Source organism: Phalacrocorax carbo, chromosome 2, assembly GCF_963921805.1.
Source record: "Phalacrocorax carbo chromosome 2, bPhaCar2.1, whole genome shotgun sequence".
NCBI lineage: Eukaryota > Metazoa > Chordata > Aves > Suliformes > Phalacrocoracidae > Phalacrocorax > Phalacrocorax carbo.
Window position 1 is genome coordinate 26,581,767 of NC_087514.1, and position 27,517 is coordinate 26,609,283.

At 39.3% G+C, this 27,517-nt stretch overlaps 1 protein-coding gene across 1 annotated transcript; it reads left to right on the forward strand.

Moving 5' to 3' along the window:
- The first annotated feature begins 1,147 nt into the window (after positions 1-1,147).
- On the forward strand, positions 1,148-27,462 carry VIRMA (vir like m6A methyltransferase associated). The gene is made up of 24 exons (XM_064442390.1): positions 1,148-1,255; positions 3,836-3,951; positions 4,194-4,280; positions 4,671-4,719; positions 5,335-5,503; positions 6,242-6,364; positions 6,908-7,195; positions 7,847-8,999; positions 9,910-10,401; positions 11,192-11,346; positions 12,791-12,873; positions 13,333-13,426; positions 13,563-14,107; positions 14,694-14,929; positions 15,672-15,924; positions 17,110-17,327; positions 18,569-18,701; positions 19,297-19,449; positions 21,343-21,503; positions 21,758-21,854; positions 22,899-23,065; positions 23,230-23,561; positions 24,442-24,585; positions 25,049-27,462. Exons 1-24 carry the CDS (start codon positions 1,193-1,195, stop codon positions 25,204-25,206), a joined length of 5,469 nt encoding a protein of 1,822 aa, XP_064298460.1. The 5' UTR covers positions 1,148-1,192; the 3' UTR covers positions 25,207-27,462.
- Positions 27,463-27,517: the final 55 nt, after the last annotated feature.

A 27,517-nucleotide genomic window follows, 5' to 3' on the forward strand; every position in this document is an offset into this window, starting at 1 on the left:
GACGAGGCTCTCTGCACTGCCACAAAACGCCTCTTCAGGTGCGCCAATAAAACTGGCTGTGGAACGGCACGCTGCGGCCCAGCTCCCCAGCGCGCCGTGCGGGGATGGGAACTTCCTGAACTTGTTTCACCACTGAAAATGGATCTATCGAACCACACCCTTGTTTAAACTGATGCAATGTTTCCATGCAAAGTCCAACCTAGAGGACTGCCGCTCCTGGTGGAAGGGAAACTCTGGAGTGTTGCGAGAGCAACAAGGTTAGCTACCGAAAGCAAAAAGGGGCTCGCCAATTCCCAGTGCGCACACAAAACAGCTTATTTTATTAAGCTGCTGTTCCAGAAACAAGTCATGGATAAGGTATAATTATCACCATTAAGGAAAGCACAGGGATGCGGCTGATGCTCCAGTTGGCCGTTCAGAGAGGTTATACAACCTTTTCTAGGCTTCCTCTAAAGACACATGGTGCAGCTTTGCTATTATTGGTGTTATAAACGTAGAGCTTGTACACAAAGCTTGTGTAACCACACACCGCTTGGCTAAGATCAGTTCCACATCGTTCTCCTGGCCGTGGCTGTCTTTGGCTTCATGGCACCCCTAAGGCACGTACAATTTGGCTGCTGTTGCAGAAGGGCACTGGATGATCAACGAGAACATCAGGAGCTGCCGAAGGGTTGCAAGATATTGCTCTACCCGTACTTGAGAGACTTGCTTACATCTGAAAAGGGTTAGTTTTAAATACGGAAAGGCTGCGGAGGAAACCTCTCAAGCAGGACCGCAGTTAGTCAGCGTTGAGCTGGAGTTGGGAAACCGAGCAGAAGCCAGCCTTGGAGCGGACCGCGGTGGCGCACAGCCGACTTCACGGCGATGCACCCCGGGCTCCGGAGGGCAGGGGCACGGCCCGGGGGGCGGCACCCCCTGCCCACAAACTCCAACCCGCTCCCGCCCGCAGACGGCAGCCGTGGCTCACGGAAAGCCGGCTGGGCCTCCCCGCTCTCCCCCGTCCCGGTGCGCTCCGCAGCGCCGCCTGCCCCGGCCCTGCTCCCCTTATGGCGCGGAGGACAACGGGTCCCGCGCGGGCGCGGTAACGGCCAGCGTCCGCCTCGCGCCACCGCCCTGCTCCGCCCCGGGCCCGGCGGCGCCCGGAAGCGCTCGCCGCGCCGCCCGGAAGCTCTTCCCCCTCGGCCGAGCCAAGATGGCGGTGGACACCGCGACCGAGCTCCTGTTTTTAGACACGTTCAAGCACCAGAGCGCGGAGGTGAGGCAAGGCGGGGGGTGGCGGGGCTGCCACTTGCCTCGCATCCCTTCTTCCCAGTTACCGCCGGGGCCTCCCTGGGCGGCGGTGGCGGCAGCTGCGGGACGGGGGCAGGCCCCGGCGGCTGTGGCCATCGCCTCAGGGCGGGGTGCGAGCCCGCCCCGGCCGGCTGCCCTCCGGAGCCTTGCTCGTAAGGTAGAGGCCCGTACCTGTCCGCTTGAGGGGTGCCTAATGCTTCTCTGCAGCCAGTGAGGAGGGGTGTTTGTGTGCATGCGAGGCGCTGCCTTAGATCTATGCAGCCTGCACGCATCGTGAGCAAAAGGACTATTTCAGGCTTCCTTTGACGGTGGGAGTTCGTATAAATATTCCACCTTGAGGCTGTTGGGATCCTGAGTATCCTCGAAGCTGCTTGTGTTGCAGCAGGTTTGCTCAGGGCTCTGTGTTCTTCAGGGCGGAAGAAGGGGACCACGAGCGGGAAAACATAAAATGTAATGTAACCTGAGAAAGATGGTGTGCTCCTAGACAGGTGACAGGGAAAGAAAATGAAGCATTTTGAGCTGATGCTGCAATTAAAAACAAACGCGAAGCTATTCTGGAGCCCTTTCTAGCTGCCAGGATCAGGGGGACCCACATGTATTTTTAATTTTAGTGTTTAAGACCGTATTGGGCAGGAAATGCTAGCCACTGCTGTTCCCTTGGATAGGAAGCACTAGCCACTCCTCTTCTCCTCCTGGACAGTATGTTCTCTTACTAAAGGTTTTTAATTGTGTATAATGTTTTCTGGTGCTTTCATTGTTGCCAGTGACATTTTCCAAATCTGAACTATATTAACGTTTCATCAAACAAATGTATTTTACATGTTGCAGGAAAGCCTTCTTTATGTTATAGAAATTCTTCAGCTAAATGTAATGTGAGTCTTGCCTTGGAGCTTGTAGTTCTTGAAAAGTACTGTTGAGTTTTCTAATAAAATTATTTGGCTTAGCTATGCAGTTTAACATGTACAGCAGCTCTGATGTAGGTTTTTTTTTTTAATGTTTTGGAGGGAAGGTGGAATGGATCCACTTGCCATCCTGATGATGTTGAGGTATGGCTGTCAGGGCATAATCTCTTACCATTTAAGCAGGAATTTGCCTTTCTTTGTGCAGTGCTGCTGGGGATGCAGCCTCCTCAGCAGCAGCCCTTCCTCCAGAAGTCTGAGTACATGACACATGTACCTCTTTTAAAGGCGAAGCAAATAGCTCCCACCACCATCATTCCTCACAGGCTACAGTCACCTCAATTCTGCAAATAAAGCTATGCTCCTGTTGTGGTGGGGTTCCTTTCATTCTACCATCCTGCTTGTAATATGTCAGCCCTTAGGGTGACATGTTGTGTTTGCGTGCTAAAGGATGTACGCATAGATTTCTTATTAAATGACAGTAGTATGTGCCCAAAAGCCCACACTTAAATATTCTTTTTAAAACTTTACTTGCTTTGTTTATTAGTTTTCTAAAAATCTTAGTATTTTGTTGTCTTGTGGTGGTAATTTAGGGGTTTATTTTGCTTTCTGATTATGTTGAAAGTTATATGACTTTTGACTGCAGATCAATTTGGTTTTTAATCTTAATTTTTTAGCTATGTTGGTAGACACTTAGATCAGTTGTTTTTTTGTGTTGTGGTGGTTTTTTTTGGTTGTTTTTTTTTTTTCTAGTGCAGTCTCTGCGAATCCAATTTAGTAAATGGAAACATTCAGCAAGAAATGTGACTCTGAGCTTCTGTTCAAGAAAGTATTTATATGCTTACAGTTGGACATGTAGTTGATCCATGTTTACTATTTTGTAAGTGTATATATGATAGAGATGATGTATAAATTTAATAAGACAGTATAATGAATCTAGCGACAGGAGACTTTCAGCATTAATTTGGTGGCTGCTATGTGGGAAGTCACTGTGGCTATGATTAATTCCTAGTTTGCTCAAACATCTTTTAGGAGTGCTGAAGCATAACATTTCTTTATACTTGCTATTTCTGTGTGGTAAACAGAAATGCTCTCTGCAAAAGGTTTTTAGGTGTTGTTGCAGAATTGGAGGAATAAGCATCATACAGCATTTTTGTACTGGTCTAGTAAAACAGATTTACAGTATCATAATTTCTAATATTATGTTTGAAATAGAAGGTTTGCTAATGTTTAAAATTAAAACACTTTTTCTTTTTTCTTTAATTATAAAATTAATGTTTTATTAAAAGGGACCGTATACGCAGTCTTCAATAATTTAAGTTCCAGTTTTTACCTTTAACAACATACCTTCTGTTAGAAAAAAAACCTGTTACTGTTTAATAAAATTCTCACAAATAAAGGGAATAAATTTTGTAAATAAACCAGTAATGCTTTCTATTAAAAAGTGTTAAGTATATGAAAGGTGCCAGAAGATGAAATAAAACCCCCTTTTCTTCCTGTCTGTGTTTCACAGTGTTTAGCATTTTACAGAATTGAATTTTGTAATTATTAGGATTGCAACCTTAATTTGGTGAATAAAGAATATGATTACGTTATGTTGTTTGCATTTTACATTTCTTAGACTTCCTTCATTCTTTGTTTTGTAGCAAAGTACCAATATAGATGTGGTTCGTTTTCCATGCGTGGTCTACATAAATGAAGTACGTGTCATTCCTCCAGGAGTGAGAGCTCACACCAGTTTGCCTGACAATAGGGCTTATGGGTAAGTGAAAGATTCTCCATATCTGATTAGGAGCCCCTTCCTGTTGTTTTTTCTTGAACTTGTGTATCTCAATAGAACCACCTCTATAAAAAGGTAAAATGCATTTGTGTGTCTGCTGAACTTGTAATTATTTTGGGGAATTATTTACGCAGTATAATTTAAAGGTGTTTTTCCCTTGTTAGTCCTACTTACTCTGATAAGGAGCTTGAGAGATTTAATTTTTATTTTTATTCTGTTTCCAGAGAGACATCCCCACATACGTTTCAACTAGACTTGTTTTTCAACAATGTCAGCAAGCCAAGTGCCCCTGTTTTTGATAGGCTGGGGAGGTAAGTACTTGCAAGATTAGTGTGGGACTTCATTTTCTTCCTGAGAATATTTTAGTGCAGAAAATGCACAACAGAATATCTGTGTCTCCCGCGACTTTCATGTTTGGTCTGGTTTTTGCTAGTTTGCATTCTTGTGCTTTTCTTCCAGTCTGTGGGAGGACAGAGGTTCATGCTTAAAAGAAAAAAAGTTTCTGTTATTTTTAAACTTGCAGAGCTCATAGATATTAATTAATAATATTGTGTAGAAATAAGTGATTTTGCACTTTTGCTTTTAAAAGCATGTATTTATTCAGTGTTTTATTATTGGCTTGTGTTAAGCACTGCTGTGTTTCATTTCTGTAAACATGCTTTATACTAATGGAAAAATAACTTTGTAATTTTATTTAACAGCCTTGAATATGATGAAAACACTTCAATCATTTTTAGACCCAATGCAAAGGTAATGCAATGTGATTTAAACCTCCTTTTCTACATGTCTGTCATTTAAATATAAAGGTGGTTTTGTGTGGTGTGTTAGCACTGTGTAAAGCATTTATTGTGTAAGATCTTATTCTAAAACCTGCCTGTACTAAAGAGATTCATTACTTTAGAGTCTGCATCTGTAATGGTCTGAGTTGTAGAAGATTTGGTTGCTTGACAATTCCTGTGGAGACTAACAGCAGAACTATCCACTACTTATGAGCAAAGATGAATCAGAATGTTGTGGCTGCAGGCCACAGCTAAGCATGTAATTTTCAGTTCTGTTTGGGTTTATTTCATTCAGATTAGTGTTTATGTGACTCATGGTAATAGTTTTTTTTATTATTAGTAGGCTGTAGTAGATTAGGCAATATATTGGAAGGAATTTAATGCTTTTAGAGAAAGATTACTTGTTGTAATGACTGATATATTTAAAGTCTTCTCAGTTTTCAAAATGTAGGGTAAAGAGATACTCTAATGTTCAGTAGTTCTTTCTTGCTTTTATGCCGTTGCTGATACAGTGATATTAAAATAAAATAACTTTTCTGAAGGTCTCGTGTTGTTTTTAAGTGCTTTTTCTTTTTAACAAAAACAGGTCAACACGGATGGATTGGTTCTAAGAGGGTGGTACAACTGTCTGACTTTGGCAATATATGGCTCAGTTGACAGGGTAATAAGTCATGAGAGAGAGTCACCTCCTCCACCCCCACCTCCACCACCACCTCCCCAGCAACAGCCTGGCTTGAAGAGAAACCCGAAACACGGTAAGCCTTGTGAGAAGACATAGATCTTGTTGGTTTTTTTTTTTTTAAATCAACATTATAGTATCCCATCTTGAAAAAAACCCACTAGTTATTTTACATTTTAGATATCAGTGACTTCATTTTTCTAGCATTCTGCCTTTGTCCTTTAGTTTTGTATTTTCTTTTAGATTTATATTGAATGGTTCTAAGCAGACTCTTGTCTAGTGCTTTTTTGAGAATGGGTTCCTTATACTGGTATTAGAGTGGCCTTGAATGGAACCCATGAGCAAGTTTCTGCTTCAGTTTTGGTTTTAGATTTAAAATTAGAACTGTCGTGTCCAAGGTACAGCTGCTGGGCTGCAGAATTTTAAATACTCTGTGTGGTAAAAAACAGTTGTAAACTGTAAAAAACAGTTGATTAAAGTGTAAACTTGTTTTTTTAAAGTAACTCAGATATTGGTAGAGTTACAGTATCGTGTCAAAGCCAAAAATAACAATTACCCATGTTAATTTTAACCCAGTATTATATTAAAAAACATCAGTAGTGTTAATAAGCTTGCTTACTGATGTAGTTCTTGTTTACATCAAAAGTTACTTTAGAAAACTGCCTCGTATACTGTAGATGCAGAATATGGATCAAATAACAGCTGGGAAATGAAGGTGTTCCCTAGTCAAAAGCAGCACTGAAAAACTAAAACGTCCTGCTTCTATTCCTGTGATTCCATTAAATGCAAGTTTTTATTTTCACAATAAATATAGTTGATGGAGAGAAAGAAGACCAGTTCAATGGCAGCCCTCCAAGACCACAACCTAGGGGACCAAGGACACCTCCAGGCCCTCCTCCTCCTGATGATGATGAGGATGAACCTATGCCAGTGTCAGGTAGAATGAGAACATACTCTGTTTTATCTGCTACACATCGCTGCTTAGCTTGGAGGAGGCAGAATTTTGTGTTCCTGCCCAGTGTGAAGTTTCCTGTCTGCTGTGGCTCCTGCTGGACAGATTCAGTTTTAGGAAAGGGATTTGAAAGAAAATCTGTTTGATATGTTAAATCTATCAATTTAAAAGTCAGTAGATTTGAGAATATCAGCTGTTGACCAATACACTGCTTGAACATGCTGCTCATATTTTATGTAAATGTTCTCTTGACTCAGGTATTCATTGGCCTTCTCTTCCATCCCTCTGCAGCATCTGCCGAGTTCTCTGGTCTCCTTCTGGGTTAAAAGCGCCAAGAACTCTACATATTTCTTTATAGTCTTACTGAAATAAGTGATTGTTGCTTGTGTTCAGTCAAATCACCTGAAGATTTTCTTCAAGATGCTTTTTTTGTATCTCCACTATGCATAATGCAAAATTCTAAAATGTTTTTGAGCATTGAATTTCAGAGAAGTACTCTTGTTTCTTAAACTTTGTATATATTTTTAGTTGTTGGGGAAAAAGAAGATGATGTGGACCATAGGGAGGATTACTTTGAGCCCATCTCTCCTGATCGAACATCCATTCATCAAGAGAGCCAGTATTCTGATGATGGAGAAGTGGAGGAAGATCAACCAGAAGAAGGAGATGATGATGATGATGTGGATGTTGAGGAGGAGGATGATGATGATGATGATGACGATGGGCATACAGTAGAGAGTATTGCTGACGAGGAAGAGGAAGAAGAGGAGGAAGATGAAGATGAAGAAGAGGGTGAAGAGGAGGAGGAGGGTGAAGGTAAGTGAAGTTGTAAAAAGTTAAGGAAGAGAAATCAGGTTTATGAAATTTTGATAGCACTACCATTCTGATGAGTAGGTGTGAAAGGAACTGGATCTTTTTCCTTTGATCAGTGCACCGTTGCCTGACTGACTTATGGTTCTGCCATCTCTCAAGAACAGTGTTTTGCTGTGGAGCGTTTATGCCTTTATAGTAAATCTTCCTGTTACTTTCTATAAATAGAGGAAAATAGGTACGGCTTTTACAGGTGAGAATGAGCATTTGATCTTGTTATCTGTTTCGTTTAAAAATGTAGGAAAGTGGTGAAAGAAATTACGTCTTAATTAAAAATCAGGAAAAGTTGTTTATGTAGTAATGTCAGTAGTCATTTTCTTATATTGAAGTTCCCACCCATGCCTGTGCACTCTAGTGAAACTTTTTGCTTTATACATTCTTTAAAATGTCTCCATTATTGCATAAAATAATCTGTCAACTGGGGCTTTCACTTGTACCTGGAGAGAGAAAGCTTTCTCTATGCTAGCATATGATTGTTCTCTAACCATTAATATTTGTATAAATAAATTATTACTTTTTTATTTTGAGCAGATTCTCAGCAGTTATGAACGGGTTATTCATTGCTGATTTTATTTCATAACTGAATCTTCTTTTTAGGAGATGATGGATATGAGCAGATTTCAAGTGATGAAGATGGAATTGCTGATCTGGAACGTGAAACATTTAAGTATCCAAGCTTTGATATTGAATATACTCCCGAGGATCTGGCATCTGTGCCTCCTGTGACATATGAACCTTTTGAAAGGGAGCTTGGACCTCTTTTGTACTTCAGTTGCCCTTACAAGACTGTATTTGAAAACGAAGTTAGTAAAATAAAGGACCAAGACCCTGAAAAAGAAAATTCAGGGGCAGTGGAAGCCTCAGTTAAATTAACTGAACTGTTGGAATTATACCAAGAGGAAAGGGGTGCAAAGTGGGTCACTGCATTAGAAGAAGTTCCAAGTTTAATAGTAAAAGGATTGAGCTACCTGCAGGTGAAAGACACAAAGCAAGACTATATTACCCAGCTGGTAGACTGGACCCTGCAAGCTTTAAACCTTCAGGTAGCTCTCAAACAGCCCATTGCTTTGAATGTCCGACAACTGAAGGCTGGGACAAAATTGGTGTCGTCGTTAGGAGAATGTGGGACTCAAGGAATAACAGCACTCTTGCAGGCAGGAGTTATTAATGTGTTATTTGAACTGTTGTTTGCAGATCATGTGTCATCCTCCCTTAAACTTAATGCTTTTAAAGCTCTGGATAGTGTTATTAGTATGACTGAGGGAATGGAAATGTTTCTAAGGGGTGGTGTAGATGTACATGAAAAAAGTGGTTATCAGAAACTCCTGGAACTCATACTGTTAGATCAGACTGTGAGAGTAGTTACTGCTGGTTCTGCAATTCTCCAGAAATGTCACTTCTATGAGATTCTGTCAGATATTAAAAAGGTGGTTGATCAGTTAGCAGAGAACACTCCTTCTCTTCCTAATCACACGGAGCCAGAACAGGACCAGGACTTGGCAGGACTTGAAAGAACGAACCAAGAATATGAGAATGATGTGGAGGCTCCTATGGACATGGACCATCTTTTGGAGTCTTCTAACATAAGCGAAGGAGAGATGGAAAAACTTGTTAGTCTTCTTGAAGAAATCTTCCATTTGATGGAAACTGCTCCTCATACAATGATTCAACCGCCTGTGAAATCTTTCCCAACCATGGCACGCATTACAGGCCCACCAGAAAGGGATGATCCTTACCCTGTCCTGTTTAGGTACGGCAGCTGCAAGCTCACTTACTAGAGTGTATTTCTGTCAGGTTGATATAGGGTTGGTTTTGTTGTTTGGTTTTTTTTTAAGGATGACCTTGCTGTCTTAATGCTTTTCTAGATGTTTCTCTTTGCACTTTATTGGAGGATTCTTTACAGGTCCATATTTGAAAACTGTTATAGATCTAGAGTGTTTTCCCTTTGTTGTCTTGGAACATGTCTGTGCATATAGATAAAACAAGTCTGGAATACCTCTGTCTATGCTGAGCTGGTGGGGATATAAGCCAGCCATGGTTAGGAGTCGTGCAGTGGTGTCAGAGTAGCTCACTGTTTTACAGCACAGGCAGAGGAGTCGAGGCCTGCCTGCCTTCAGCCATTTAAAGGATCCCATGGGTTATTTCTCTGTTAGCAATTTTCTGTCTAGAAAGTATTTCTCTAAATGCTAACAGGTTTCTTTGATAGTAGTGGTGTAGGTCATGGCTGAATATAAGTATCTACATGCAAAGAGTCTTCAAATCACCTCCTACATGTGCTAAGAAATCAATCATTGTAGCATATTTGAAACATTTCATGCATGATTGATGATTCAGATACAGCAAATTTAATAAAATATAAAGCGTTATTTTATTTGTAGGTAAGGTGAGGGGTTTTTTGGTTTTGTTTTTTTCTTTTGAGGTCAGAACTTTGTATTTAGGGATTTATTTCCTGTAAATATTACAGCAATTATGTTTTGTAAGATTAAAATTTTGTACTACTTCATAATTAGTTATTATTTCTCATAGTCCACAGAGCAATAAGTCCTGAAGCTAGGAGGCATGTAATTTTATAGAGTGGTATTATGCAGTGTTGGCAAATGATTGTAACATTACTGATTATTTTCCTGTTTTGTGTTTGTTTCATTTTTTCCAACCCCCAGATATCTTCATAGTCACCATTTCTTGGAATGCATTACTTTGCTACTGTCTATTCCAGTGACAGGTGCACATCCAGGTGTGCTTCAAGCTATACGAGATATATTGCGCTTCCTGGCACAGTCACAGAAGGGTCTTCTTTTCTTTATTTCCGAGTATGAAGCAACAAACTTGTTGATCAGAGCACTTTGCCAGTTTTCTGATCCGGATCAAGAGGAAGGTCTCCAGTCAGATGGTGCCAATGAGGATACTTTTGCCCTGTGGCTCCTGCATTCAACACAGACGTTACAGTGCATTTCAGAATTGTTCTGCCACTTCCAGCGGTGCACAGCCAGTGAGGAGACTGACCACTCAGATCTGCTGGGAACACTTCACAACCTTTACTTGATTACCTTTAACCCGGTGGGAAGATCTGCTGTGGCTCATGTATTCAGTCTGGAGAAAAATCTCCAAAGTCTTATTACTTTAATGGAGTACTATTCCAAAGAAGCTTTAGGGTAATTTAAGCATTATTTATATTCTTGAGATTTTTACATTTTACAAGTATTGTATGTTTTATAAATAATTCAGTAAATCTAAAATATTTTTTTCTTTTAAATCATGATATTTTTGTTTAAAAACAAAATAAAATAACTTTTTAAGTAGAAGAAAGTAATAGAAGAATCAGGCCTGTCATCTGTGATCAAGTACTTAATGCCCAGAATCTGTGTAGGTCATTGTCAAAGGTGTTGTGACATAGGTCAGACTTTTGGCTATGTGAAAAAAAATCAGTAAGTAGGCAGTTCTCATTCAAGCATAAAATTTGACTGTGAAATGAGCAAAATATTTGAGTGGGGAAATGGCACTGGACACTTTTCTGGTGTAGGACTCTCTCAGTTCTGCAAGTTCTTATAACTGTTAGAAACAGTCATCATTTCCTCTGGACAGGCAGTTTTACTACTTCAGCTAGCAGTGCTTTTAAAGCAAGATTTGTAAAAACAGACAAAGTAATGGAAAAATCTGTTTGCTACTTGACTCCAGTCAGTGGTTTCAGCTCTCATCTTTTGTGGATGCTGAAATAAATGTGAAGTAAATGTGAAAAAAACCTTTAAGTTTTCAAAAAGCATAGGAGAACATTTTTTGGCGTTTGGGTTTTCGGTTTTGTTTGCTTTTTTTTTGTTAACTATATGGGGCAAGTATTGGTGATGGTAAAAGTTCTGAAGGTAGGTTTTTAGGGATCAGAGAATGAAAATCTAACAAAACCCAGTTGCATTAGTTGAGATCTAAAGAAAATCCTTCTTGTTCCAGAGACTCAAAGTCTAAGAAGTCAGTTGCTTATAATTATGCCTGCATCCTTGTTTTGCTGGTGGTTCAGTCTTCCAGTGATGTCCAAATGCTGGAACAGCACTCAGTGCCTTTGCTGAAGCTCTGTAAGGCAGATGAAAATAACACAAAATTGCAAGGTACAGTATGTGCCATTATCGGCTGAATATTTTGAATGTGTAGAAGAAACCTTTTACATGTGAGTAATTGGTGCTTCAGAATCATCTGGTTTGGATAATGTATATAATGAAATTCCTTTTCCAGCTCTATCTGATTAGTTGAGTCACTGAGATAATGTGTAATTTTTTTTTGTTAATGAGAGTTAAATAGGAAATTCGTTATAGTTAAATTATTTTTCAAGTAATATTGACTACCATAACTTTTGGATAATTACAGGAAGTTTGAAATTATTTCTGTGTTGAAAATAGAGCAAATTTTAGTAAAAATGGACTAAACTAGTTGGTGAGCTGATTGTTACTTTTGTTGTTTCCTTTAGTGATGTAGCCTTTTAGGGTCTGTGTATCCTAATAAATAATCCTGGGACTCTTTTCTGGCACTTAGGCCAGCTGGCATGGAATAGTCCATGTTACCCTATTACTAAATCTTTTGAACTCCAAACTGCATCTCAGGGTGTTCCCTGGCTTGTTTTGACTGACAGATGAGGCCCAGGTCATTTGGAATGGAGCTGATGGGGAACAAGCCTGCTGAGGACTATTCTGACAACTGAATGTTGAAGCACTGGTGTCCAGAGTTGTGCTCTGCACTGCTTAACTGACTCGTGTAGACATACCAATAATTTCTTCCAAAACTTAAATGCACTTGAAGAAATCAGAATTCTTCAAAATTTTAGTTTAATTCCCTGCTCTGCCATGCTTATATTTCTTTTCTCCTCAGCTGATCATCAGCCAGTTTCATGAGAAATGGGGCTAGTTTATTGAACGAAATAATGAAATCAGTCTGGGAAGAGTTGTCAATTCATATCCAGTTGACCTTTGAACCTTCACATTCTTTCAAATATTTTCAGGAACAATGGGTTTTAAAACTTTAAATCTCTTGTCCCAGAAAATTATGACTTCCAGGTTATTCTGGACTAAGAGAAACCCTGTTAATCTATAAGGACTTCCAGAGGGAATATGTGTTACTCGTGCAGAGATTGGCTCCATTTGGGCATTTAATAGGAGTTTTATATTCACTTTGTAATAACCAGTTATGTACATTACGGGGAACGTGCTTTGGTCCTTGCTCTTCATGGCTTTTTCTTTAGCTGACAGTGGGACCCTTAGTGTCTTTTATAAAATACATTTAATTGCAAATAATACAAGTAATAAGATGAAAATTATTTGAGTGCTCAGGTTGACTTGAGCTGAATTTTGTCCATGTAAGTGAGGTGTGTTGACTGTTCTGAAGTCTTATTTTTGTTGATGCTTTTCAGCTGGCTACAGCTGCAATGTGTGCCTTGCAAATTTCACACTTGGACTTAGTACCTGTTATGTAAATTAAGTATGTTTTTATTGCAAGAATCTTATGTTCGTAAATGCACATAAATATTGCTTGTTTAACTCTTCTTTTTTTTCTCCCCTCCAGAGCTGAGCAAGTGGCTTGAACCTTTGAAAAATCTTAGATTTGAAATAAATTGTATTCCAAATCTCATTGAATATATCAAACAGGTTAGTAAAATACAGATAGATGCTATCTTTTTAGTTGTGCTCTATGAGCTTAGACCTTTTTGTAGTTTGGTATCTTATCTTAGGTGTGTACTAACATATGATATTTAAAAATATACACTATTATAAAAAATAGAAGTTTTTGTTAAAGCTTATGATCTAGGCCAATTCTTACTCTCAGTTATATTTATTGAAACAAAGTCTAAGGTAACTATGTGATGCAGAGATCCAACCTTTTAAATCTTATAGCATACCATAAAACCACAACACAAACGTTGACCCTCCTTTTTTTTGCTTCCACATTATTTGTGACTGCTTTCCAAAAGGTGTAATAATTGAACTTAAATTTTGCAGAATGCTTAGAGTAACTAAATACAGAATCTGAATGCTAAGCTAGTGATATACTTGTTGTAAAGTTCTTCCTTGCAATACAGGTTTTTTTTTTTGTTTTGTTTTTTTAAGAACATTGACAGTTTGATGACCCCAGATGGAGTTGGTCTTCCCACTGCACTTCGTGTTCTTTGTCATGTTGCATGTCCACCGCCTCTGGTACAAGGTATGGTTGATATATTTGTATGGCTTAAAATAGAAATCTTAGGTTTCTGAGTCTTCTACTTAAACATGTCTCAAGTGTAATTGTGATTGCCTAGGAGAAATTAGACATACAGAAATGTTATTTCTTTTCCGTACAGGTCAACAGAAAGACCTTAAATGGAATCTTGCAGTTATTCAGCTCTTTTCTTCTGAGGGAATGGACACCTTCATTCGGGTATTACAGAAGCTGAACAGTGTACTTATTCAGCCTTGGCGACTCCATGTCAACATGGGCACCACACTTCACAGAGTTACTACTATTTCTATGGCCCGCTGTACACTTACTCTACTTAAAACAATGCTGACAGAACTGCTGAGGGGTGGATCTTTTGAATTCAAAGACATGCGCGTTCCATCAGCACTTGTTTCTTTACACATGCTCCTGTGTTCTATTCCTCTCTCAGGCCGCTTAGATAGCGATGAACAAAAAATTCAGAATGACATTGTTGATATCTTACTGACTTTTACACAAGGTGTTAATGAAAAACTTACCATTTCGGAAGAAACTTTGGCAAACAATACTTGGTCTTTAATGCTGAAGGAAGTTCTCTCTTCAATTTTGAGAATTCCTGAAGGCTTTTTCTCTGGACTTATACTGCTTTCAGAACTGTTGCCTCTTCCCCTGCCCATGCAGACGACTCAGGTATAATTCAGATTTACTTAGTTTTTAAAGAATTGTAATTATGTATAACTCTTAGACTGTTTTCATAGCTGCGGAAAAAAACAGATATGTGAAAGGATGAATTGAAAGTTTCTGTGAAGCACGTGTTCATGTATCTTCAAAGAATCTACATCTTTTTCACCAGAAACAAAACTGTTCTTATTTGGTACATCTTGTTAAATTAGCAATCTTATGTTGTTCTTTAGTCCCTTGTGAAATTATCTAGAGTCCCATTCTATTACTTAAATGATTAGCTATGAAGCCTTTGGATTTAACCCTGAATGCCAAACTCTCAGTGTATTAAGGCTCTCCTTTCTTTTGGCATGGATCTTGAATTTGTGATCTTTCATAAGTAAGCATAAAAGGTGTGTGGCAACCCATGCTCCTGAGGGCACACCTAGTTTGCTGCAATTGTGCCCTGTCATTCAGTGATAATAATGAAAATGGCATTGCATGTTTTTGATGAGGATAGTATTAGTACTTAGTCTTTGTTTATACCTTGTGGTAGAATTCAGGTTTTATGATACAAGTTGAAAGGAAAAAACCTCCTGTTCTTCTGTTCCTGCAGGTAATTGAACCACATGATATTTCAGTGGCACTCAACACCAGGAAGCTGTGGAGTATGCATCTTCATGTTCAAGCCAAACTGATACAAGAGATAGTTCGATCTTTCTCCGGTTCATCGTGCCAGCCTATTCAGCATATGTTGAGACGTATTTGTGTTCAGTTGTGTGACTTGGCTTCACCTACTGCTCTTCTTATCATGAGGACTGTATTGGATCTGATTGTAGAAGACCTACAGAGGTATCTTTGTTTTCTATTGCAAAGATTTCTTTAATGGACTGTTAAACTCACCTTGGTTCTGTACAGTAGATTTAGCAGGAGGAAAATACCTTCAGAAATATTACTTATTCATTATGAACTGAACCAATTCTCAGACAAGTACTATATACTCTGTCCTGATAATGCTTAGCATTGCCAAGGAACCGTGTCATACTTTTAAGTTTTGATGTAGACAGTTTCACACTCTGTTTATGGGAAGCATTTTAGGAATGTTTTCTTCAGGTTGTCCCTTATGTTGTCTGTGAATTTCTTCTAAAGGGCCTATCTGATACAAATAACAAAAGTAGGCCAGTAAAGGTTGCTATACTGATATTTGCGTGCTAACAGGAAACTGTGTAGATGTTTGTAAGCTGGAGGAAGTTGAATGCTACCATTTCAGAGGGTTTTGAAACAATGAGTACTGTTTATTTAAAAGCATGATTATTCACGTAGCAGTAGATACTGTTTGTGTAAACGCATATCTATCAATATACAATTAGGTGCCCTATAGTATGTTAAATGCATAGTAGACTAATTAATTTATTATGGAACCAGAAGTCATTTGGTGAAGTCAAGGAGTTTTCGAAAAGTAAGTTAAACTGTAAGTTTAAGTACAGGTGCTTTTTCAAAAATGCAGAGTTATATGACTCCTGTAGTGGTTGTTTTCATAGTTTTTAAGATCACTTCAAAACAGCTTTTTCAAAGCGGATTGATATCCTTTCAGCAACACAGAAGATAAAGAGAAACAGTACACTGGACAGACCACTCGACTGCTTGCCTTATTGGATGCCCTGGCTTCACACAAAGCTTGTAAATTGGCTATTTTGCATCTTATCAATGGAACTACTAAAGGTGATGAAAAGTATGCAGAGGTTTTCCAGGAGCTATTGGCTTTAATGCGATCAGCTGGGGACAATGTCACTCATCAACAGAGCGCTGAATATGTAACTTCCCTTTTGCAGTCCCTCTGCGATCAGGTATTTTCTATATTTAATGCATAATGCGTGTTGATAATTGTGGGAGACAAATTAAATGAGACTATTTCTTAGGTGTCTATTTTTTTCCAAAATAATAGAAAAAAAATCAACATTGTTAAAACACAAAAAGAAAAAAAATGTGTATGGTTGGCTGCTTTGACAGACTTGCTGTCTTGTTGCTCTTGAGTGTAGATTCTTTCATTTTATGATACCTTTTTTACATTATGTGCACTATTCTGGTAGCTCATTAGAGACCAAAAACTGAATGGCAGTAAGATTGACTATCGCCTCAGCTGAAAGAGGGATGTAATTTCTCCCTGTGGGAAGATTTTTCGGAACATGGGCCACTGGCAGAATTTGAGTTCTCACTATGCAGTTTTCACCTAGCTGAGTAAATATGTATCTCTGTTGTCTAGCTGAAACTCTTAAAAATGTATTCCAAATACAAAGATATATATGATATGCTGCTACCATAGACCTACACCATTAAAAAAAAGCATGTTACTAGAGCAAAGTAAGAAATGTTATCTGAAAACTGATTCATAGACTAGCCCCTGTAGTTTTAGTAGTGTGCATAGATTTGTGTGTCATTATTTGTGTTACTAGTTGCATGTATTGATTTGCTTTAGTGCTTACCCATTTATGCAAAAGACATTTGGGCGTTGTTGGTCAGTAGAGATCAGTCAGGAATTTGCATGTAAACAAGAGCTCTTTGCCCACGCAAATTCATTGTGAAAGTCAGTCTTGTTTTATTTTATGCAAAACTTGGAGAGGGTGTTAGATCTTAAACTTCTTAAGGTCTAACAGGTATCTGCAGCCTCTTAATTTTGATGAATGTTTTGAGATTAAGGGGCAGTGTGACTACCTCAGCAAGAAACTGTGTGCAGGTAGAAGATATTATCCACTGACTGTTTGGCTTTTGGTTGTGGCTCTGCTATTGCATTTCACCCTTTGAAGCTTTTATGTTTTTAAAAAATCAATCATGGCATGTAACCCTTAACAGAACCAATTTTAAAAAGGTACACTGGATTAATGGTTTACTGGTCAGTAACAACTGTGAAATACTGGAAAATGATAAAAGGGTAGTGAAAGAACCTAGTGTTTCTGACTTAATGTATGATTTATCTTATTGATGGTATACAGAATGCATTTTTTTACTCTGTGTATAATAATAACTTTTTGTAGGATATTGCACTCATTTTACCAAGTTCAGCAGAAGGCTCAGTGTCTGAATTGGAGCAGCTTTCGAACTCCTTACCAAGCAAAGAGCTGATGCCCTTAATTTGTGACTCTCTGATGGAAACGTTAACTAATTCTGAGAGCAGTTACAGTTGTCTGCTGACATGCATCCGAACAATGATGTTCCTTACAGAGCATGACTATGGCTTCTATCACTTAAAGAGGTATGGTATTTTAAGGTATCTCTGACAGCTTAAAATGAATGAAAAACTTCTGCAATGTGAAATAATTTCCTACTCATCTAGTAGGAAATGTGGAGGGTATGCTACCTGAACTTTCTTTTCTCTTTGGGGCTTCTGTGTTTTACTCAGTATTTTGCTCTTCCTTCACTTGAGATTTTACCTCTGAATCAGTCCTGCAGTATGCACAAAGGAGCACTTTCTTTCAAGAAATAAACAGAGGATTGAAAAAAGGTTTGTACCCTCCATTTCCCCGCTCTGGAGGATTAGAATGAGATCTAGTGCTCATATCCTTCCCTTCTGAGTCACTCGGTAGTTAGAGACTGGGGACATCTGGGACATTGGAGATCTGTCTGTCATTCCCTCTGTTTTGAGGGGATTCAGTTTGAACTTCGCCAGGGTGTTCTGACCTCCAAGCAATCAGGGCATTTTGAAATGAGGAGATAGATATATTTTTAACTACTTTTATTGACTCCTCTCCCTTTTGAACAGAATAGAGACATGAATTGGACAGTATTGTGTTGTTTTGACACTTAATTCCTTGTCCTGTCTTTGGACCTGTTTCTGTCCGCTGAAGGTGAGGTGCAGAGAGGCAGGAAAGTTGTAAGGTTCCCAAAGACAAAAAGGTAGTACTTGGAGCCTTGTCAATAAAAGGTTGTTCAAAACACTCTTCTAAGCAGTGCTACAGAACTGTGCTGCTCAGACTGCAGGAAGCTATACAACCCGCAGATGAAAAATAAGTAGGTTAAAGATGCTGTTGTTTCTATGATCCCATATGTCTAGCTGTTAGCTTCAAGGTACAGCCTTGCTATTTCTGTGTCGATTACCTTCCTGGTTAGTTCCTGCAGTTAGGCACCGTGGGATGCAGTGAAATTGTAACAGCAAGCTTCATATGTACAGCCCTTGTGCAAGCAAAATTTCTTCTGTCCTATCCCGTTTCTCCCAAAGATGAAAATGTAATTTCCTGGAGGTCGTAGAGGTATTGCTGCAGTACGTGTAGCTGTATATGTGCAGTCTGAAATACCTGCAGACAGCACTGGTGAGAGCAACAGTTTAGTACAGAGAAAATAGTGAAGCTCCAGCTTTGTAACCAAAACTCAACCTGATAATTATAAAATTTACCAAATTTATTTTGCATATATGTTGTTTTCTTGCAACAAGTTACAGTGGAATGGTCACAATGTAGGCACTAATAAAGTATTTTCTCTTTTTCATTATAAAAACAGCTCTCTAAGAAAACACAGCAGCGCTCTGTACACGGTATTAAAACGAGTAATAACTAGTTTTAGCAAAGACACAGGTGAACTGGCCTCTTCTTTTTTGGATTTTATGCGACAGATTCTAAACTCTGATACGCTGGTAAGTGAATGTTTTGAATACTTAGACAAACTCAACTTAGTTTCCTTAAGACCTGCAGCGTGAGACATCTTCAGGAACAATTATTTCAGAAAGCAGCTGACTATGCAGATTGCCGCATGAGGCTTTTCCATCAGTAGTGTTAGTGCCATCTTTAGTTTTTAATGACATTTGTGAAAGCTGGGCAGAATACATGTTTAATAAACGAGGGGTTTTAGTAGGAGGAATGGCATATTAATTCCTATTGATTTCTTAAGTGAATAGCATGCTGTTGCTTCCGGGTTTTAGATTCATGGCATTCTGTTAAGAGAGTTGCTGTGTTGATATGTAGTATCGAAAGAAATTGAAAATACTTGTTAATTCTGTGATGCAAACCTCAGCTTATATAGGAAAGGATTGCATTCATCTTGATGCAGCATCTAAACTTGCCTATTGAAGTGTACTTCAATAAAGTATTTAGCATAACGTTTTTAAATCAAGAGACTACTATTGTTTTGCTAGATTTGCTCTAACGTGCATTTGAATTCTAAGGGCTTTGCAGTCCAGAAGTATATTGAGTATTTAAGTATACTTACTTCCCACTTGTCAAATATTTCAGGGATGTTGTGGAGATGATGGAAGCCTTATGGAAGCAGATGGATCTCATCCAGGCAGAACACTAGGTCTAACTACTGCAGAGTTAAAACATCTACTGCAGAACAAAGAAGAAACGCCAGAGAGCCTGCTGCTTGATCTGGAGAAACATGTTATGGTAAAAGAATTTAAATAAGCAAGTTGATGTTGCGGTCTTGTACCTGAATGTGCTTTTAAAAAAGTATAGACTGTCCCTCCTTGGTGAGAAGGGTGCGCAATTCTGTGGCGTACCTTGCGGAATTGGTAATAGCTGTTGCCATTATTTTAATACTGATGTCCAAAATCACCTATTCTGACTTTATTGTTTGTATTGTGGTAATAGTAAGAAGTTTCGGGTAGGGTTGGGATCCCCTTGTGCTGAGAGTATTTGCACAACAGAAGAGCATAGGCAGTTAATTGTGTGATGAAAAGCAGTGAGTGCATACAACAGAGCGCAGTGGATAGTGGTGAGCAGATTGTTAATGTAATAAGCAACAGGAACCGCTGCTTAGCAGTGGCTTGGTGTTACTGGTGACCAGTAACCAGTGGAATACCCAGGAGTCAATAGTGGGGCTGATACTGTTGGACGTTTTCATCAGAGACCTGAATGATCAATAATTTATGGCTGACAGTAAGCTGGGGGAGTGACTAATGTGGCAAAGAGCAAAGCCTCAATCCGGAGGGACCTCAATAGACTTTCCAGGATTGATTTAGCAGAAAGCTTGTGTGGATTGTTAGGAAGGACACAAAGTTCTGCAGTGAGAGCAGGATAACCCTGTACCTTGATGTGGCTGGGCTGAAAAGGGCTGTGTGGTTCTGGTGGATGTTAGTTTGAACATGGGCCAACAGCGCATGGTCACTACAAACAAGGCAGACTGTGTTCTGAGCTATCCTGGAAGGAGGACGGTCAGCAAATCAAGCAGCCTTACTGCCTCCCTCCATTGGATGTTGGTGAGCTCTCATGCGGAGTGCTGCCTTCACCTTTGGCCAGCTTTGCCCTCTCACCCGTTCTAGAGACATCTAGGGAAACTGAAGAGGGTTCTACCAAGGTGGTCAGGGACCTAGAGGACATGTGCTGTAGAAACAGCAGGAGGAAGCTGGGCTTGTTTAGCCTGGTGAAGAGCGCTAAGAAGCTATCTCAGAGCAGCTTAGAGCTGTTTCAGGGATAGTTACGAAGGCGGTGGAATCAAACTCCCTTTGATAATTCCAGATGATAAAACAAGGGGCATTGGTCCCAGATTGTGGGTTCAGAGGTTCAGGTTGACATTAGCGCGGTGGGGGTGGGGAAATTACTGTGAGAGAAGTGCAGCACTGGAGCAGGTTGCTCGGAGTGGCTGTGGGCTCTCTGTCACTGGGGCTTTTTCAGAGGTGGCTAGATAAAGTTATGGCTGACCTGACTTGGCTTTGATGATAGTCCTGCTTCAAGCAGGGGGTGATTGGACTAGAGAACTTGGAGAATTCAGTGCACCCAATGCTTCTGTGATTCTAATTGCAAACTTAACTCTAATATTTAAATCTAACCCTACATAATTGATGGCAGCCGTGCAGTAGATGGTTAATTTAGAGGAGTCCCTAAAACAGCTGCTCCACAGCCTGTTGGTTGCAAATGGCTTTCCAGTGCTATGCTCCCTCCTGTCCCTTCCCTAGCTGCCTGCATCTGTGGTAAAAGATTAAAAGCCACAACTGCGCTGAAGGAGAAATAGCAGATATTTAAAATGTTGGACTGCTCTAGCAGAGAGCTTGTTAGCTGAAACCTGGGATGATGCCTTCTTTGGGACTATGGGACTATGTTATGGAGGTTATTGCAGCAACTGGAAATGGAGACTAGAATATGCGTGGTTTGTTTTATAGCATACTGAGAAGCTCTCTGCTGTTGTTTGTGTCCTTGGGTGTCTTGGTTTCACTACTAGTGGATGAATAGACTGTTCTGTGTAGTGCCCCCACCCCTTCTTTTTTTTAAATTTAACTAACAGAAGCATGTTTCCTTCTCTGCGGAGGGGAAAAAGTTCTGACTTGTGCTGTGTTGACTTAGGATCGTTCTAAGGAAGATGATGGCCTTGAATCCTTGCTGGACAACATCATCGGAGTGAGGCAGATGTTGGAATCGGCAGGTGATTCTTGTCCGCTGAGTGACCAAGATGTAGAGCCTATTCTTTCTGCACCAGACTCTCTTCAGAATTTGTTTAACAACAGGTAAAATGGTTAAGTGTGTGATCATACTACCTGTGATTTACTTAAGAAAATGCAATGATTTATGCATGAGTATATTACGAAGAGGAGCTAAGCAGCACTGTTGTCACTACTACCTACTAGGTCCAGTGTATTCAATTTCAAGCAAGTATCAAGGGTAAGGCAATAGCATTCACCTCAGGTTCTGTAATGCTGCGTACACTTGCAGTTGGTTGTAGTTCATAATCAAGTAGTCATTTGACATTGTTTTATTGCAGGACTACCTACGTGTTGGCAGATGTGATGGATGACCAGCTGAAGTCCATGTGGTTCTCACCCTTTCAGGCTGAAGAAATAGACACTGATCTGGATATGGTAAAGAGCTTCATTAACAATGACCGAAGTGGATTTAAAAATGGGGGTGAAGCTGAGCTAGTAGCATCAGAAATTCATGTAGTCAAAACGGTTTGTTTTCCTGAGCTCACCCTTGTAAATTGACCCAGATACAGGGGTTGGTATTTGTTAAAGTCTGTTACCAAATACCTTCAGGTTCACTCAGAAGCAGCCACAAAATTGGCACCTTCTGCAGTGCTCTAATGCAGAAGTAATCTCCTTTAGAGGAACAGTTGTTGTGTCAGTCCTAACCTGCTTTTGCATCACTGCTGCGGCTTTTCAGCAGTTTGTGTTAAACGTAGACAATGTGGTTTATTTTCTTTTCCTTGCTTCTCTTCTGTCATAGCAGTAATATCCGAAGAGCCTGATAGCTGCCTTTTTTTTTTATAAAAAACCTTCGCTCTGATGTGACGGAAGTGGAAAAGATGGCAGTAGTAAATTAAACTACTTGCACAAAAGCTTTTCACAGTATTTGATACTTGATTTTTATAATCCAAGCTTTAAAAGTGATTTTGAAAAATATACAATAACTTTTTTTTTTAACTAAGCAGTTGGCAGTGTCTTAACATCTTACATGAGAAATAATCACTTTCTGTTGACTTAATTGCCTTCATTCTTTTATAGTTTTACTCTTTTAAAATTTACATGCAAAGGTACTTGTGTTTTAATTTTTTAAGCAAAACCAAACCCGTTGATTCCTATATGGAAGCAGCATTAATAAATTTATAGGACTGTAGCTTAAGCAAAAGAGTGCCTCACTGTAGGTTAGTTAGTGGCAGGACAGGTGTTCATACTTTAAATACTCGACTTTGTTGAGATTCAGAAGCTACAGCTCTGCTGCTTTTTTGTTTTGTTACTGCTGCTTTTTGTTTTGAGCCACACTGCTGCATTAAAAGGTAGAGGATGGAGCTCTCTTGCTCTAGCAGAATGACCCTAGCTGAATCTCATCCATCCTGGTGAAGCCTGTCTTTTTTCTTCAGAGGAGCTAGTAAAGATTGTTGTGATAAAGCTAAACTATCATTGCAGGTAAAAGTTGACTTAATTGAACTGTCAGAGAAGGGCTGCAGTGACTTTGACTTGCAAGCTGAACTGGAGAGGTCATTTTTGTCAGAACCATCATCTCCTGGCCGTACAAAAACCACAAAAGGGTTCAAACTGGGCAAGCACAAGCATGAGACCTTCATAACTTCCAGGTAAGATGAGTTTAATGAGTGAGCAGTTAGTGTGTTCAGCACTGTTTTGTGTATTCTCGGAAAGTCAGACACTTTCAAATTGCATCTCCGATATGGAGAATGCCTGACCTTCGGTATGAACACGTTCTTACATTAACTAAATAAATCATGTTTTGTCATGACAGTGGAAAATCTGAATACATAGAGCCTGCGAAGAGAGCTCATGTTGTGCCACCACCAAGAGGAAGAGGCAGGGGAGGATTTGGACAAGGAATTCGACCGCATGATATCTTCCGTCAGAGGAAACAGAATACGAGCAGGCCACCCTCCATGCACGTGGATGATTTTGTCGCTGCAGAGAGCAAAGAAGTGGTTGCTCCAGATGGGATACCGCCAGCCAAAAGGCCACCAAAAGTGTCACAGAAGATTTCTTCACGTGGTGGGTTCTCAGGGAATCGTGGAGGACGAGGAGCTTTTCACAGTCAGAACAGGTTCTTTACACCACCTGCTTCAAAAGGTATGCGGTCTCCTGTGTTAGAATTGAAGTAAATGAATGATAAAAATGCTTCAGTAATACTAATGCAATTTACTAGCAATTAATCATCCCTGGTGTGAGATGCCCCTGAAGCAGTGTTGTTGAAATAAGTTGCTTGGCCCTAGAAAGGGTTCTCTCTCGAGCAGAATTTGAACCAAGGCTGCCGAGTTCCTGTGTTGCCTCTCTCCCCCTCTCTGTTACAAAATGAGTTAGCTTTTTTCTTTTAGCAACTGTTGGAGTGCTTCAGAGATGCAGTCAGAAAAATAAAAAGCCCTGTCTACCATTTGTGATGTGGTAGTTCCTGAAATCAAACATCACAATATATCTCTGGGTTTACATGAGGCTTTTGAATAAAAGGATGGAAGAGCTTGACAGGAAAAAGATGCAATTTTCAGTGAATCTAGAGAGTCTAGCTCTACAGAGTGTCAAGTTTCTCTCATATATAGACGAGGTTGCACTCCCTTCCCTTCGACTCTGTAATTAGGGCAAATTGTCCTTGCAAAGTAGAAACAGAAAATACTTCCATTTAATAAAGTTGTAAATACTAGGATTTATTTTACAACGAAAACTTAAAGTATAGGAGTCTACCTTAATGCACTAGGTAATGTAATTTTTTTTAAAAAAAACTTGAGTTCATGTCTGAAAAACAGATATTTTCCCCTGATTCTATGTATAATACAGTAACTTGTAGCCTTTGAGTTAGAGTACTGAGGGTATGTTGATGCAGAGTAGCTTTATCTATTTGAATTATGCAAATACTATGTTTACCACCCTGAGTATTGTGAAAATTGAAAGGTGGGGGGGGGGGTGAAAAAAAGTGATGTTTGCTCAACAGCGTGTGGGTTTTTCTCTCCCTGTCCAGGAAATTACAGTCGTCGTGAAGGTGCTCGAGGCTCAAGCTGGAGTGCACAGAGTACACCCAGGGGAACCTACAATGACAGTAGAGGTGGTCAAAGCAATTTTAACAGGGGTCCACTGCCACCATTGAGACCATTAAGTTCCGCAGGTACATGGTATTCATATGGGCATCGAACCGTAGAAAATTCCTTGAATTTCATTTTCGCTTTACAAATGAAACCATGCAAGGATGCTGCAGACACCTTGAAATTCAGCAAATGTTTTAAGCATATATGAACAGTTGTCACTGAGACTGTGTCAAATACATGCTTTCGTACGAACTGCCCTGTAATCCATAAAACTTGCTGAATTGAACACTCGATCGCAGAATCTTAAGTTTGCATTCAGATTTTTGCAATTCAGTTGTCTTCGTACCTACACGGTAATTATAGAGCAAATGAAAGCAAAAAATGCTTGCCTAAGAGAAAAGTGAGAATTAAGAGGAGAAAACAGACCCCGTTTGTGTCTCATCTTGTTTTTGTTTCTTATGCTTTCACAGCAGCTACTCCGCCTAGGGCTTTTTTTTTTTTTTTTTTTTTTTTCCAACTGAGTATACTTTTCTTTGCTTTAAGGCTACCGACCGAGTCCTCGCGATCGTGCTTCCAGAGGCCGGGGAGGAATTGGACCGTCTTGGACAAGTGCTAATAGTAGTAGCAGTGGTGGCTCAAGAGGAAAGTTTGTTAGTGGAGGCAGTGGAAGAGGTCGACATGTACGTTCCTTCACACGATAAAATGAGGCCTCATGGGACAGCCCAACCATGTGGACTTCTGTGAAGATGACAAAGAAAGTGGCGGCACTAAAGGACCAATTCAGAGTTACTGGTATCTGGAGGACACCAAGAGAATATTTTTGTCTGAAGAAAAGTTTTTGTTTGATACAAGACTTGAAATTTCAATAAAATTCAAGACTTTTTGTGTACAATTGTAAATTTTTTTGTTCCTTTTGAAAGAATGTTTCAATTTTTTTTGTGGACTTCAGTAGACAATACTCAGTAAAGAACCTCTTTGAGTTAAGACTTGAAGGACTTGTAAAATGTTCATTGTGCCAAAAGAGAGGTACAGGTGTTTTGTGTGTGATTTATTTACTGCAAGAAAATGAAAAAAAAAAAAAAAAAATTATGTAAGGCAATTTTAGTTTTTTCTCTCAGGTTTTAGAGCTATTAGCCCTTTTTTTTAGCCAGTCTGAGTTATTAATGAATGAGGTCTGTCTGAGAGCAGTTGAAGTAGCAGGTGATAGAAGATTGACTGAAATGAATTAACCTGTGAAAGAATACAAATATAAATGTAATTTATGTAGGTTTTTGTTGTACATCTTTGATAATGTGATTAGACACTTAAATAAGGTCCCACACCTGTTAAAATGACTAGAAAATCTGTCATTGCCTTCAGGGAGAATAAGATCACATTCTAGCATTTACTTTGTAACTCCAGCTCATGCGTTGGGAGCGCAGGAGTCATTGGAAAACACGAGTATGCTTTGAAGTTAAAAGGCGAGGTACCTGTACCCTGGGAGAGCCTGGAGTTAATGAGTTGCCTGCCTCTCTGCTGGCTCACGTGGGTGAGGAGAGGGTGTAGAGACAGATGTAGAAATGGAACACCTACACAGTGAAGCAGTAATACTAAACCTTCCCTTTGCATAAATGGTTTGGATTTTTGTTTCTGTAATTAGACTGAGATACAGTGCAAAAAGAAAGCATTCATAAGGAAATGTTACCACTAGAGTCACCTCTAAATTTATTTTCATATTAAATTCAGTGATCGAAGAAAGCTTTTTACATGTTTGCATTCCTTTGGGCTCCAAGGGACTTCGTGGAATTAACCAATTCTCAATAACCTTTTATTGCATTTTTGGATGGGGTGAGGAGTGGTAGCTTTTTCTAAAGGCCGCATACAACTTTTACAAATGAGCTCCGCTATCAGACTCAGCTGAGTTCATTTTTCACTTATGCTTTGGTCTCTTGACATTACGAAAGTGCTATAAAGGGGTCTTCACCTACTTAAAGAAGGCCCAGTCGTAACATTCTTGTTTTATGTATTCTTAACTTACTTTGGTCAGCTCGTCTGCCTAGAATCGTAAACTTTAAGACCTTATTTTAAGTGTTTCTGAAGTATGATAATGCTTTAAATTGATTTTTTTTTTTTTTCTAAGCTTTATGTTGCCTGGCTAAATCAAGGAACAACAGAAGGCCCCTTTATGTGTACTTATGTGTACTTTATGTGTACTTTATGTACTTTATGTGTACTTATGACCCTGGGGCAGCGTCCCACTGGTCTGAGAGGTGATGAGTTTGCACAAAGTCAATTGACATAACCTGTGAAAGTGGTGAACTTCTTTTAATTGACTGGGTGCAGTTAAAGGGAATGGTATCGGTTCATAAAGGTATACGTTTTAATGTGAAAAATAACATGAACAAAAATTTGCATTGGAAGCCAAACAACTTTCTGAATGGTAAAATAACAGGGAGATGGAATTTTACTAATAATGCAGTTGTAATGAGTAAAATGGATGGAGCTCTCACAGCCATTACAGGTATTAATGCTATTTTTTTAAGGAGCACTGCATAAATATTTTTAAAGCTGAATAGCTCCTTTAGACCATGTGTTTAAGGTTGGTTTATTTTTTTAAAAACTTTACTGTGTTGGAAACTAGCAGGGATATGAACGATTTGTTTTCTGTCAGGGAATTTGAAATGAAAAGTAAAGTGTCGAGCATGGAATAATATATAAATATTCAGTACTGGTTCTTGAAAGTTTAAAATATACGGCATGTCACACTAGTTGTTTTCAAACTAGGAGGAAATAAAGGGTTGGTTAAATTGATGTATGCAAGCTCTGTAAATTTAGTTAAGCTTGAAAAAGTATATGTTTTGTTGTTTTTTGGTTTTTGTTTTTTTTTTTTAAATTACTTTAGTTCTGTGACCCTTCAATGCAAAGTGGTTCATTTCTTGGATAAATTCAACTTGAAATAATGCTGTTTAAAACTTGGAGTTATTTGGTCTGCGCTTTTAAACTGGATTCCTACCATAAGTAAATGACACATTA